At 40.0% G+C, this 15,297-nt stretch overlaps 1 protein-coding gene across 2 annotated transcripts in view; it reads right to left on the reverse strand.

Annotated features, from left to right (window-relative positions):
* The window catches only part of TMEM268 (transmembrane protein 268), a 39,824-nt gene that overhangs the window by 19,002 nt on the left and 5,525 nt on the right, over nt 1-15,297 (reverse strand). The window contains exons 1-3 of one of the 2 annotated variants that reach the window (XM_063432689.1): nt 9,619-9,966; nt 5,382-5,566; nt 1,247-1,344 (exon numbers count right to left, since the gene is read on the reverse strand). In XM_063432689.1, the coding sequence (XP_063288759.1) occupies nt 1,247-1,344; nt 5,382-5,454 (171 nt within the window). In that variant the 5' untranslated portion in view covers nt 5,455-5,566; nt 9,619-9,966. Of the gene's footprint in view, nt 1-1,246; nt 1,345-5,381; nt 5,567-9,618; nt 9,967-15,297 lie in introns of those variants that run through there. The other variant, XM_063432690.1, reaches the window with a different exon arrangement.

Below are 15,297 nucleotides of genomic sequence, written 5' to 3' on the forward strand. Positions count from 1 at the left end.
TCCACAACACCACTAGCCTTAATGCCTCTCTCCATATCACCATTACACTCTGAAAGTGCAGAAAATTAATTATGTAGAGCAACAGACTGTGCAATATGCCTTTTCTCCACAACTCTAAGTCTACCAGATCCTACAGTGATCCATCTGCAATTCCTAGTATGTCTCTGCGGCAGTGGCTTTGCAGGAGTTCCAGCCTGAGTTTGTTTACCAGATAATTTACAAATCTCAGTCTTAAAAAAAAATACAATATCCTGCCGCAAGATAGATAACTGTCTACAGATTAGACAAGAACCAAACCTCCAAAAAGTGGAACTTGAAACAAATGCAAAGCAACTATTACATTGAACTAAGTCTGCCATTCCAATGAGGTGGAGTTAACCCTGCAAGGTAATTATTGCAGGTTATAAAAAACTGCAATAATTACACTTGCAGGGTTAAGAGTAGTGGGAGTTGGCACCCAGACCACTTCAATGGGCAGAAGTGGTCTGGGTGCCTGGAGTGTCCCTTTAAGTAAAGGGGATTACTTTTTCATAGAACTGCCAGAAAAAAAACCCCCAAAAAAAACACCCCTGGTAATAATGGAGTAGAAAATTAACATTAAAGGAGCACTATAGGGTCAGGAACACAAACATGTATTCCTGACCCTATAGTGTTAAAACAACTATCTAGCCCCTTGGCCCTGTTCGCCTCCCTAAATATAGTAAAATCTTACTTGTATTCAAGTCTAAAGCTGCTGCCTCTGCCTGTGAACTTCCATTGACATCATCAGAAGTGGTAGCCTGATCCAATCACAATGCTTCTCCATAGGATTGGCTGAGACTGACAAAAAGGCAGATCAGGGGCAGAGTCAGCATGATTCAAACACAGCCCTGGCCAATCAGCATCTCCTCATAGAGATGAATTGAATCAATGAATCTCTATGAGGAAAGTTCAGTGTATGCATGCAGAGGGAGGAGACACTGAATGTTTGGATGCATTTTAGGCAGCCATGACCCAGGAAGGATCTCTAACAGCCATCTGAGGAGTGGCCAGTGAAGTTATCACTAGGCTGTTATGTAAACACTGCATTTTCTCTGAAAAGACCGTGTTTACAGCAAAAAGCCTGAAGGTAATGATTCTACTCACCAGAACAAATTCAATAAGCTGTAGTTGTTCTGATGACTATAGTGTTTGGCACCCCTTGAGTAATTACAGAATGCTTTAAATCAGAACCTGGATCTGAATCGGTCTGATTTAAAATACCCACCTGAATGCCGCAGTCCTGAAGTTTTTGGAGACATTGTTGTGCATGCTCAGCTCTCGAGGTGTATGGTAGAGCGGTCACTAAGCGTCCATTGTAAAGCCCTATCAAAAGACCACAAGAGATCTTAGGGTTACATAACACCGTGCAATTTTAGTTTCATTTATCGTTTACTATTATTATTATTATATTTTATCGATAATAGAATAGCTCAGTGCTGAGCGGTTATATTAATTCATTGTAATTCATTAATACGAATATGAAATATAATAAAAAAAGAATAAAGGGGAAGCAGTCATAACATATAATAATTTGTAAGAGATCCAGTATTTAAAGTTATATATTTACGAATATATACATATTTTCATGTAGGTTTGTTGGTGCTTGGAGAAAAAGGGTGCAGTAGGCAGTTAGGAGATTTTGAAAGATACATATTGTTTGCACTTAAAAAAAAAGCATGTATTTTGTAACTTAGACTTACACTTCACGCTCCTCTTTCATAATGGTCAGGCTAGTTCAAAACTCCTACTTTTACTTTTGGTTCTTGTGTTAAAGGTGGTATCAGAACATCTTGAAACAAAAGCTTATAAATCAATTTGATTATCCAGAATGATATAACTAATGATGTAACTAACTACATTGAAAATAAGTTTTGCTGGCCTTTGGGATTACGTAGGTTAAGCCATTGCTAGTCAATAAGTCAAGTCCTTATTTAGATGTAGCATATTGCTTTAAAAAAGAGATACAAGGGGGGGCGGAGCCTGGCAGCCGCACGGAGTGGTCGCACACACTGAGAGCTCCGCACAAACGGGCCCCTAAACGAGCAATAAAAGCATTGAAGCGACTCAAAACCACGATCCCTCGACACCACAACACCGGGAGGCATCTCCAACTCGCAACCCAGTGGTGTGCCCGACCGTGACCGGTGGAAAACCTCGGAGGAGAGTCCGAGGCCTATTAGAGGCCTAACAGCAGCACACGAGAGGGAGGTGGCCGATCCCTCAGCACTCACCTGGGAGGACCTTCCTGCACCTTCTCCCCCCCCCCCCCCCAGCCGGTGGGGGTTATCCCGGCAAATATCAGCGGTGTCACACTAGCTAAGCTCCTACTAGCACGCACTCGGGTTTACCCACCCGTGAAGACCAAGATGGCGGACGCCTCGTGCAACCCACTGCCTCAAACTAAGCGACTGACCCTGCAGGAGAAGCTTGAAGATCTACTCACAAACTTTTGGGCCACATTAGCCGCACGCCAGCACAAGCCTACTGGAGCCCAGCCAGGACTTCCCTTGCCACTCACCACAGAGCAGCCTGCGACTTCTAAACGACGCTCTGGGGCGGCACTGCCACTAGGGAAGAAAACACAGAGGCCACGGACACAAACACGGCGCCGGAGAACCCACCGGGCACGACCCAGCAACCGCCCTAAATCACTGTCCCAACTGGGACAAGCACCTAGGCACAATTTACCTCCACGGGTGACCACAACTCTAAAGGGATGGAAGCAACCACTAACAGGACATCGAGCAGCAACTGGAGAACGCAGGCAAGCGAACAAGCGGAGAAGGACCCTCGCCCACCCTGTAAGGGGAAGGGACTTAGCCTGTCACCAAATCCAAGTCTGTGGCATCCAGATGTCGTCCCTCTTGCAGGCCTGGGGCCGAGGAGACACCATGCATCGGAGAAATACGATCTAAGCGGCACTACGACCCTGCCACCTAGAGGAATTGGCTGATTTAGCATCTGGGACTGACACATGGACGCATTAACCCCCTACCGACTGGAGCAGAAAAACTGTGTGTCTTACATGCCATATACCAAGCCTGGAGTAGTATGTCTTTCTTTGGGTTTCACTTTCTTTTTGTTTACCGTACCTACTTCACTTGAATATCCTAGCTAATATGAAGACTTTCCTTTGTTTGCTCTTGCGGTTAGACATGTTTGCATAGCCTGTTATTTAGCTTGTTAATAATATACCCTATAAAAGTGCGATATCCTGCTTTATATTGTACCTAGCCTATGGTAACCTTACTAAACTTAACCTTAAGCGTTTGACAAATCATCTATTAACACAAAATTGTGCAGCTTTAACAATGCTACTTCACTGTGTCATCATGTACCAAATATTGCCTGCTTATGCTGTTGTGGCATACCTGAGCAGTCTGTATTTTTTGTTTGCACAACAAAAATAAAGAATAATAAAATAAAATAAAAAATCAATATATAAACACATTTAATTTTACAACAATTTTGTAGAATACCAACAATTTGTAGCCTTTGAAAATATTGGTATAAGATCGTTTTTTTTTTTACATTCTTTATTTTTTGCGTGCACAGTGAGCCATACAAGGTCGCAAAGACATTTTTGCAAGATATATTCATTTTAGAAAGATATATTAAATGTCATAGGTGTAGCTTAAAATGTCATAAGATAATACTGCACTTTTCATAATAATAAATCAAGGTAAAACATCATGCTACGAGATATGTTAAGCAAACTTAAACGGTCTCAAGTGCAAGAGGCAAAACAATTATGAAATGATTATTGAATTCTTCAACACTGAGACATACAGGAAGATGGTAATGTTTGAAAATATATATATTTTTCATCCAAGTATCTCAGGCTGTTATTCGAGAGCCACATTTTCACTTAACGATGTTTGGAAAACCATGGTAAAATAATAAACTGAAAAAACAAATTATCACAAAAAAAGAGATTCAACTGTACCCCAGTCAGTATGCACTTCCAGATAGTGGATGCAATTATAGAGTAAATAATTATTGGGAGACGGGGTAATTCTACTACAAGAAGCCTTCTTCATCCGTTGTTTTACTATAGAATTCATTAATGCTCCCCACCACCCCTTTACAGCCATCAATATAGCGGTCGTACTCATGGATTAAATTATTACCCGTTTTGCTGACAGATATTTGACCCTTCGACAAAGGCTGAATCTAATCCTGGAAGTGTCTGTACTCCTAGTTCTCCCAATATACCTGTGCCAATACTATCCTTAGCTTGGGCCACTTTCAAAGTGGTACTGAATGCAACCCCAGGCCAATATGTGCAATTTGTTATTAAATACATTAATATGAAAACCTCATAGATAAAAAAAAGAGCTAAAAAATTAATAAAAAATTAAATTAAAAAAACTGATCAAAACAACTACCGTACATGAACTTCAAAAAGAAGATCAGTCTCTAAGAGGTTAAATGATATGACAGTGGTAAACGGTGTAGAATGGTAGTCAGTACTGCTACACATAGATGGTTAACATGCATATTTACGGATGAATACGCAATGATGTTCCACAAGTTGTGCGGCTATAACAACACTATAAGAACCATGACAGCAACATAACAAAAACTGTGTGGCTATACATTCAATCCAAACATGTACCAGGACATAAAGTAGTAAAACCCACCTACATATTCACAACGTGATAATGTTTTTGAACTAGGTGCTAGACACAAACATATTGAATAGATACCACAATCAAATATCTGGAGACAAAAGCTTATTTATTTTTTTCTCGATAAAATTAAATCATATGCCTAAAATATGCGTTTATTCATATTACCAGGCAGGTGCCGTGAGAAGCTCTTAGCGCACATCTCAGGGACCCTTTAAAAGAGGCCATTAATGAAAAAACAAACAAAAAAAAGGTGTCTTAGGGTCCACGAGACTTGGCATATCCTGTGCCTTTTTTCTATAAATCTCCATCAACTATAAAGCTTCTAACTTTATGCGGGACCCCAGGGGTACCTCAGTGAAAGCTAATCAGGTCTCTCTTTTTAAATACTGCTTAACGTGTATAACAATTTTCTTTCACTTTCAGTGCTGCTAGGGAGAGCAGCATAACATGTTGCAATGAAAGGTTTAAAGGTCTTGGTGTAGCTCACCTAACGAGACCTTATGTCTGGTCTCACTAGCTGTAGCATTTAAACCCATATTCGGGTGGAACCGCAACTCTTTTTAGTGAATAGCATTGTTTCTCTGGTTCCCTTTGGAGTACTTGCACACCAGATGGTGTGGCATTGCAGCAATTTTACACAAACAAGTAAACAGCAATTTTTGGCATGACATTGTTGTAACACCAAAACAAAATCCGTCGGGCATTAGAGTGAATCTAAACAATTACCGGAACTTAAGGTGACTACCGGGTCAGGACTCTCTGCCCTCTGATGATCGATATCCTCATCCTGATGGGTCATAGTAACAGAACTGTCATACGAGGGCGTTGTTAGGTCATTGAATTCTATTAAATGTAAGATTTCACTCTTCTCATCTCTGTATGACCATAACTAGAATCTTCGTATGGCGAAACTGTATTAATATCAGAAATAGAGCCGACAAAAAAAAAAGAAAAAGAAACATGAATTGATTTCATTTATGTATCATTTGTCAAACAAATAATCTCTTTGTAACATTACTGGCCTTATCTGTCTTTTTATACTTTTACTTGCATCGTTTATCTCTCTGCTAATGTCAAGTTAATTGTTACTACCACTATTCCCACGCACATCAAATCATTTCTTGTAGATTTTCTTATAGATATTTACAGAGAAATAGTTCAAATATTTAAAAACGTATTGCAGGAAAGTTACATTATTTTTAAGTCTCACGCAACTATAAATTCTCAAAGAAAAAAAATAATGTTGACCTTACAGTTCCCATGGAGCATAAAGACTCTCTCTATTGTTAATCTTAGAGTTACACTGTATTGGCACAATTCTAAGTCTTGACAAAACCTTGTTTGCTTAGAAAACAGGCATGATTAGGCGGGTAAAGGCTTGACAGTGCCAGGCATATTAATCAGGCAAATGTGTAGTACCCCCTCCCTGCAACACCCTTCTAATGAACTTCAAAACGCACTCAGCGAGAAGCCAAAAGCCCCAATGAGAAGCACAGAACCAGGGAAGCCAAGTCTGTGCTAGCTAGGAGACAAGCTCAGAAAAGAACATTTTAATCCTACAGTTCACATGAATGACCATAAAACTAGTTCCTCATTATGAAATTCACTGAGCTGTTCTCTTCTATGGCACGGATAGGAAAACAGGCTATGTTGAAAAATAACAATTGTATATAGAAAGTGTAAAAAAAATATGTCAAGGGTTAGGAGGGTGCTGTGGCGGTGCAGGGTAGATATAACTGGGTAAGGGTTTTGTGGTCCTTACCTCCAGGGCAGTGACGGTTGATATATAACCAGGTAGAGATCCCATTTCCTTCATTAGGTGGTCAACGGGTGGAGGGTAATACCGGTATGTGGCCAAGGGGTCCCCAAGCTTCTACTAGAGATGCCCAGTCAGGCTCTATTAAACATACCAACTCCTCTCCACTAAATAGGACCAGAGTAAGCCCAGTCTCCTGGTCCAAAAGTTTTAAACTCTCCTCTCTCTATCCTGATTTCCTAACCACAAGCTCACCCTGGCTGTCACCTCCAACATAATGTACCCTACCTACCTCTATCTTTCTTCAGTATTAAAGAAACACTATCGCATTAGGAATACAAACCTGTATTCTTAACGCTATAGTGTCCCCAATTATATCCCCCCACCATCCGATGATTAAATGGTTGAAACCTCTTTTACTTACCTCTTTCCAGCGGTGAGGGTCCTTCAGCGCTGACTAGGTGTCCACCTCCTCTCCTCGAGTGACATCATGGCGATGGTTGGACTACCAATCTGGCCAAAACTTGGTATAGATCAGTGGTAGGCAACCTTTGGCACTCCAGATGTTGCAGGAATATATCTTTAATATGGCCTCTTACAGCCAGTATTCTGGCAAAACATTAGGAGAGATGTAGTCCACTCCATTTGAGGGTTCCAAAGGTTGCCTTCCCATGTTATGGATTAAAAATTGTGACACAGTTCCCTGACTATTTATGGGCTGCATCAGTCCCTCTCAATGTTATTCCCATCAAGCGTTGCAATTCAAAGTGAGTTTCACAGTTTAGGACGAAACAGCAGACTTAGGAAAAACAATCACTTAGTTAGCTATATATCCCCTAGTTAGCTATATATCAGTTTAGCTATATATCCCCTAGTTAGCTATATATCAGTTTAGCTATATATCCCCTAGTTAGCTATATATCAGTTTAGCTATATATCCCCTAGTTAGCTATATATCAGTTTAGCTATACATCACCTAGTTAGCTATATATCAGTTTAGCTATATAACCCCTAGTTAGCTATACATCACCTAGTTAGCTATATATCAGTTTAGCTATATATCCCCTAGTTAGCTATATATCAGTTTAGCTACATATCCCCTAGTTAGCTATATATCAGTTTAGCTACATATCCCCTAGTTAGCTATATATCAGCTTAGCTATACATCACCTAGTTAGCTATATATCAGTTTAGCTATACATCACCTAGTTAGCAATATATCAGTTTAGCTATACATCACCTAGTTAGCTATATATCAGTTTAGCTATACATCACCTAGTTAGCTATATATCAGTTTAGCTATACATCACCTTGTTAGCTATACAGTATATCAGTTTAGCTATATATCCCATAGTTAGCTATATATCAGTTTAGCTATATATCCCCTAGTTAGCTATATATCAGTTTAGCTATATATCCCCTAGTTAGCTATATATCAGTTTAGCTATATATCACCTAGTTAGCTATATATCAGTTTAGCTATATATCCCCTAGTTAGCTATATATCAGTTTAGCTATATATCACCTAGTTAGCTATATATCAGTTTAGCTATATATCCCCTAGTTAGCTATATATCAGTTTAGCTACATATCACCTAGTTAGCTATATATCAGCTTAGCTATACATCACCTAGTTAGCAATATATCAGTTTAGCTATCCATCACCTAGTTAGCTATATATCAGTTTAGCTATATATCCCCTAGTTAGCTATATATCAGTTTAGCTATCTTGGCCTAAAATTTGAAATTCAATTTAAAAATCAATAAAATCAGACAACAATGGGCCCATCTTAAAAAGGGTATAGTTTTTTTTTGTTATAGTTAAATAGTCATGACAGCTTCCTTTGAAATGATATCCCAATGGGCAATGAATATATAATTTATCAGGGATAAATAATATATTCAACTGAAAATTGTGAGAGAAATAACTATGTACCTTCACTCCAATACTGCTATCGCTGAAGGTTTGTGAATGGTACCAACGAAGAGTCACTAAGGTGAGAATATAACGTAAATTCAAAGTGAATTTCCAAATTAAGGCCAGAGTAGCTGAATTGGAAAAATCCCTAAGCCATCTATGCTTTCAGTTTGGCTACCGTCGCCTTAAATTTGAAAACTTAATGAATAACTCTGCTTGTATTAATTTAATCTAAATCAGGGGTGCCCAAAAGGTAGATCCCCAGATGTTGTAGAATAACAACACCTATGATGCTTTGCCTGCATTTAACATGCTTTAGAATGACAAAGCATCATGGGAGCTGTAGTTTAAAAATATATTGGGCTCTACCTTATGGGCACCCCGGGTGCAGTTTGTGTAGTTAAAGTGTTACAAAGCGTAGCTCACTTAATAGTGACCCATCGGCACTCCCGATGTTGTGGACTACAACTCCCATGATGCTTAGACAGCTATGGTTGTAAGTGCATAATAGGAAACGTAGTCCACAACATCTGTCCTAGGTTAACTTTTTTTTTTTTGTAATGCCTTAAAATTCAAGTGGTCATTTTTAGCCCATAGTAGCCCTTTGATTTACTTGAACCATAATATTGTAAAGCGCTATGGAATCTGTTGGCGCTCTATAAATGGCAATAATAATAATAATAATCATAATAAATGTGTGTGTATCAGGACAAGCGCAATTTAAATACTGAGGGATGTATCCAGTAATCAGTGGCAAACTGTCAATCGGATCAACACGTATTGTAGGAAACCAACAAAATAGCATATAGAAAATGAAAGTATAGAAAACCCTATAGACTAGGGTAGGGCTGGATACAATGAACCTTTAACACCGAAAAAGTCTAGATAGCCGTGGATCTGTATTTTAACCATCCAAGCAACGGAATTCTGTTGAGCAATAACAGAAGGTACAGAGTTTACATTGAGCAACAGGAGAATTTACATTAAGACAGTTGTGTGCTTTATATGAAGCAATATATATATATATATATATATATATATATTCTGAGAACAGAAAAAAACATCAGGAAGTAAACATATTATTATGATATATATATATATATATATATATATATATATATATATATATATAATAGATAGATAGAGGAAAGGCAATACAAGGGGTTAAGAATACATTAACAGTGTTCTATATACTATACTTTTAGAATGTTTATATTAGTCTGATACAGTTAATAGACAGCAATATAAGGCAGACACAGAATGAGTTAGTATATATACAATATAATCACCTGCTGTATCCATGTGATGCCCAGATCCATGCTGTCATCTCCCAGGGGTAGGGGGCTCCTTTAAGGGGGTCTCTGCTGGGGTCCTACCACCCCCAAAATGTACATGTACTGTCCATAGAGCAGGACAAGTGCAGGGTGTGCACCTTCTTATTGTGACCGCACTCTTACTATTACCCCTCCTTCCTCCTTGGTTGTATATTTATTTATTTTAATTTTGTAACTGGTTTCTATTCCTCCCAGTCTGGTCCCTGCCTGCCCCTTTTAACCCTTCCCTGCCCGGTGAGAGGTTTGCCTGTGGCTTTCGCTAGCCCTCTCACGTGTGCTGCGGTCACAAGGTAGCCCTGCTCTTCCTGTAATGCTGACAGACAGGCCCTCCCCCTGGGCTGACAGGGTAGCAGCTCACTGACTAAGCGGTACTGCATAGACCTGGCTTTGGCCCCCCAAAAAAAAAAAATGGGAGCCGCAAAGGATTCTGGGTACAATGGAATCCCCTTTCAGCAATACCTCATGTCTGGGGGCTATTAAAAAAAAAAAGTAAATAAAGTTATTTTCTTTTTGGGGCGTTTTTACCTTTATTTATTTATCATTTATTTTAAAACCTCTTATTTGTGCAAGGATATTCCTTATTGAACTTTTAATATTTTATTTTTCTGTTACTATTTATATATATATATATATATATATATATATATATATATATATATATATATATATATATTTAATTTGCTTCACATTATGGTCTCTTCCAGTATATATAAAAAATAAGGTGCAAAGGTGTAATTTTTATTTTTTATTTAAATAAGAACTGTTGCATTTAAGGGAACACTCCAGTTACCATAACAACTTTATCTCAATGAAGTTGTTTCGGAGCCAGAAGGTCATGTGCGACGTCTAGCCTTAATAGGTTAAAACAGCACCGTCACCGTCGTCTGGTGACCGCCTTAGCAACGGTGACCGGGGTGGGGAGCAGGTAAAGATGAGATTACATACCTGAAGCTGTCCCTCATAGGTACGGCCATCTTTCTTGCACTGCTCCTCTCGCCAGGAGCCGAAATATTTATAGTTTTTGCACAAAATAAGAAATGTTTTGAAGAACACCATAAACCTGACTCTTTAGCCACGCCCCTCACTCCACGAACGCATCCTTATGAATTGTCTCAGCTCCAACAGAACTGAGTGAACTGCTTTTAATTCACAACCTGGCTGCAGACAGTCAGAGAAACTGAAAACAGATAGTGATGTCCTTACTATATGTCTCCCTGGGTGTCCCCACGTTTTAATGCAGGTTGTTTTGTAGTTCAGATCATTCAGTGCTGTCAGCGGTTGAACTGCGTACTGTCATACTTACAGATCGGCGATTCCCTCTGAGTCACTTCTGGGTTTCGCCGGTCATGCTCTGCCCATGCGTCTGACGTCAGATGCAGCCGCTATATAGGGAAGCCGCTACAGCTTTGAAATCGCTTAGTTACTTAGTATAGCTAAGCGATACAAAGTTGCCGTCTGAGCTCCCTTCAACTACAACCGACCCTTACTTATTGAAAAGCCGACTTTGAGGTGTGACCCCTGACTACAGAACGGACTAATCTACTCTATTGTCTACTCCTAAAAAGATAAGTTGCAACCATCTCCTGCAAACTGAAGCTCTCATCTGATTAATAGATTTTGCATCTTCCCAACAACCTGCCAGCTAATTTTGTCCAGTGAAAATACACCCACCTTTTTTTTTCCATTAATCTGATTACTTCAATTATTACTTTTAACTGTGATGTATTGGATAAGATATTCAATAATAAGGAACTTTGTCCAGTTTTTTTTTTTTTATATCTGAATCAAGTTATCAGAAACGGAATAATACAAGACTTTTGCAAGTAAGTTTGATTTTTTTAATTACATCTGAAGACACATCGCCTGCTTTCTGCAATTGTGTTCCATGAACTTCAATTTCCGAAAATTACACGTACATACCTTTTGATAAGGAAGTGTTTTTCTGGAGTGAGGGGGCGCGGCTAAAGAGGCACATTCTGCAAAACATTTATTTATTTCATGCAAAAACTATTAATATTTTGAGAATGAAAACAAATACAGCATATTAATGATGCCAAAACCTATCAAATGCATTATAGTAGTATTGGTGTCTGGAGTGTTCCTTTAAGAATTTTGGAGCGTGAGAATAAGTTGTTAAACTATGAAAAGGCCAGTGCGGAGATTGAAGAACCAGCCAAAAAGAGAACTAAACATGCAAATCTGGGAGAATTGCCAGGGGAATTTGCAAAATATGATTGAAAAATTGGAGCTAGAATAATAGCTGATGTTGAGATTTTTTTCAAATTCAGCTACTTGAACTAAAATTAGCCTGCGATTGTGGAAGTGAGCAAAAAAAGTATGAATAGAGACCGAATGATGGAAAACAGCACGAAGATTGAAAATGACTTCATGAGAAACTGGATGCATGTGTAATACAATTCGAAATAAAATACATATCCAGGATGGTTATAGTTGGAATGTGCTCGTTTCCAAGTACACACATCACGTCCACATTGCTATCGTTACTCCTAGCAGAATGAATATCTGACCCTGTACTGCTGGGAATCCAACCAGCAACCCTAAGGTTCAAACAGGTATTATTGAACAAGAGCTGGGTCAACCCACTATTTGAGAAAGGTTGGATGGAAACCCAGTGAGAAGTGGTCAAAACAGAAAGAAAAATCTTATTAAAGCACACAGCAATGCTGGTAATGGAACATACTTAAATGGATGCAGAGCTGGCTTTGAGATAGAAAAAGCAGGGCTCTAGCCTAGGGCAGGGATAGGCAACCCTCGGCACTCCAGAAGTTGTGGGCTACATCTCCCCTGATGCTTTGCCAGCATTATGGATGTAAGAGCATTATGCGAGATGTAGTCCATAACATATGGAGTGCCAAAGATAGCCTACCCCTGCTCTAGGCAAAATCCCTCAAGTGTTTGAGCATCTCTCATCAAGACATTTCTGGGTACTGGACAGAGCACTCCTACTTTTGTCAGTAACTGTACCGGCTACATAAAACATCCTAAGGCAGGCAGTAAGTGCCATGAGATTATTGTGCTGCCCCATGCTACCTGTCTGCTTTTACCGAGTAGTAGGGGGGAGCAGGAGGTAGGGCTGTGCTTTTTGATTGCCATTTCTCCTGCCTTCCGACGCTAAACACAAATGAACAGCATAAAGCTTATTTTCCTCCATCCACAAGAAAGGAAAGGAGAGAAATGGAGAATAAAATTCTCAGTGTTCATGGATGTGTGTGAATGTGTGTTTGGTAACTGTTTATGTATGTGTGCCTGCGTGTGTCTATGCATGCATCCATCTGTGTGTATATGTAAGTATCTCTGCGTGTATCTATGCATGCATGCGTGTTCTCATGTGTGTCTATGCAAATATCCCTGCGTGTGTCTATGCATGCATGTATGTGTGTGCTAGTGAGTGTCTATGTAAGTATTCCTGCGTGTGTCTATGCATGCAATCATTTGTGTGCTAGTGTGTGTCTATGTAAGTATCCCTGCGTGTGTCTATGCATACATGCGTGTTATCATGTGTGTCTATGCAAATATCCCTGCGTGTGTCTATGCATGCATGTATGTGTGTGCTAGTGTGTCTATGTAAGTATACCTACGTGTATCTATGCATGCATCCATCTGTGTGCTAGTGTGTGTCTATGTAAGTATTCCTGCGTGTGTCTATGCATGCAACCATTTGTGTGCTAGTGTGTGTCTATGTAAGTATCCCTGCGTGTGTCTATGCATGCATGCATGTTACCATGTGTGTCTATGCAAATATCCCTGCGTGTGTCTATGCATGCATGTATGTGTGTGCTAGTGAGTGTCTATGTAAGTATTCCTGCGTGTGTCTATGCATGCCACCATCTGTGTGCTAGTGTGTCTATGTAAGTATCCCTGCGTGTATCTATGTATGCATCCATCTGTGTGCTAGTGTGTCTATGTAAGTATTCATGCGTGTGTCTATGCATGCAACCATCTGTGTGCTAGTGTGTGTCTATGTAAGTATTCCTGCGTGTGTCTATGCATGCAACCATTTGTGTGCTAGTGTGTGTCTATGTAAGTATACCTGCGTGTGTCTATGCATACATGCGTGTTATCATGTGTGTCTATGCAAATATCCCTGTGTGTGTCTATGCATGCATGTATGTGTGTGCTAGTGTGTCTATGTAAGTATTCCAGCAAGTGTCTATGCATGCAACCATCTGTGTGCTAGTGTGTGTCTATGTAAGTATCCCTGCGTGTGTCTATGCATGCATCCATCTGTGTGCTAGTGTGTGTCTATGCAAATATCCCTGCGTGTGTCTATGCATGCATGTATGTGTGTGCTAGTGTGTGTCTATGTAAGTATTCCTGTGTGTGTCTATGCATGCAACCATCTGTGTGCTAGTGTGTGTCTATGTAAGTATTCCTGCGTGTGTCTATGCATGCAACCATTTGTGTGCTAGTGTGTGTCTATGTAAGTATCCCTGCGTGTGTCTATGCATGCATGCGTGTTATGATGTGTGTCTATGCAAATATCCCTGCGTCTGTCTATGCATGCATGTATGTGTGTGCTAGTGAGTGTCTATGTAAGTATTCCTGCGTGTGTCTATGCATGCAACCATCTGTGTGCTAGTGTGTCTATGTAAGTATCCCTGCGTGTATCTATGCATGCATCCATCTGTGTGCTAGTGTGTGTCTATGTAAGTATTCCTGCGTGTGTCTATGCATGCAACCATCTGTGTGCTAGTGTGTGTCTATGTAAGTATTCCTGCGTGTGTCTATGCATGCAACCATTTGTGTGCTAGTGTGTGTCTATGTAAGTATCCCTGCGTGTGTCTATGCGTGCATGCGTGTTATCATGTGTGTCTATGCAAATATCCCTGCGTGTGTCTATGCATGCATTTATGTGTGTGCTAGTGAAGGTCTATGTAAGTATTCCTGCAAGTGTCTATGCATGCAACCATCTGTGTGCTAGTGTGTGTCTATGTAAGTATCCCTGCGTGTGTCTATGCATGCATGCGTGTTATCATGTGTGTCTATGCAAATATCCCTGCGTGTGTCTATGCATGTATGTATGTGTGTGCTAGTGAGTGTCTATGTAAGTATTCCTGCGTGTGTCTATGCATGCAACCATCTGTGTTCTAGTGTGTCTATGTAAGTATCCCTGCGTGTATCTATGCATGCAACCATCTGTGTTCTAGTGTGTCTATGTAAGTATCCCTGCGTGTATCTATGCATGCATCCATCTGTGTGCTAGTGTGTGTCTATGTAAGTATTCCTGCGTGTGTCTATGCATGCAACCATTTGTGTGCTAGTGTGTGTCTATGTAAGTATCCCTGCGTGTGTCTATGCATGCATGCGTGTTATGATGTGTGTCTATGCAAATATCCCTGCGTCTGTCTATGCATGCATGTATGTGTGTGCTAGTGAGTGTCTATGTAAGTATTCCTGCCTGTGTCTATGCATGCAACCATCTGTGTGCTAGTGTGTCTATGTAAGTATCCCTGCGTGTATCTATGCATGCATCCATCTGTGTGCTAGTGTGTGTCTATGTAAGTATTCCTGCGTGTGTCTATGCATGCAACCATCTGTGTGCTAGTGTGTGTCTATGTAAGTATTCCTGCGTGTGTCTATGCATGCAACCATTTGTGTGCTAGTGTGTGTCTA

The sequence above is a fragment of the Pelobates fuscus genome, chromosome 9 (assembly GCF_036172605.1).
Source record: "Pelobates fuscus isolate aPelFus1 chromosome 9, aPelFus1.pri, whole genome shotgun sequence".
NCBI lineage: Eukaryota > Metazoa > Chordata > Amphibia > Anura > Pelobatidae > Pelobates > Pelobates fuscus.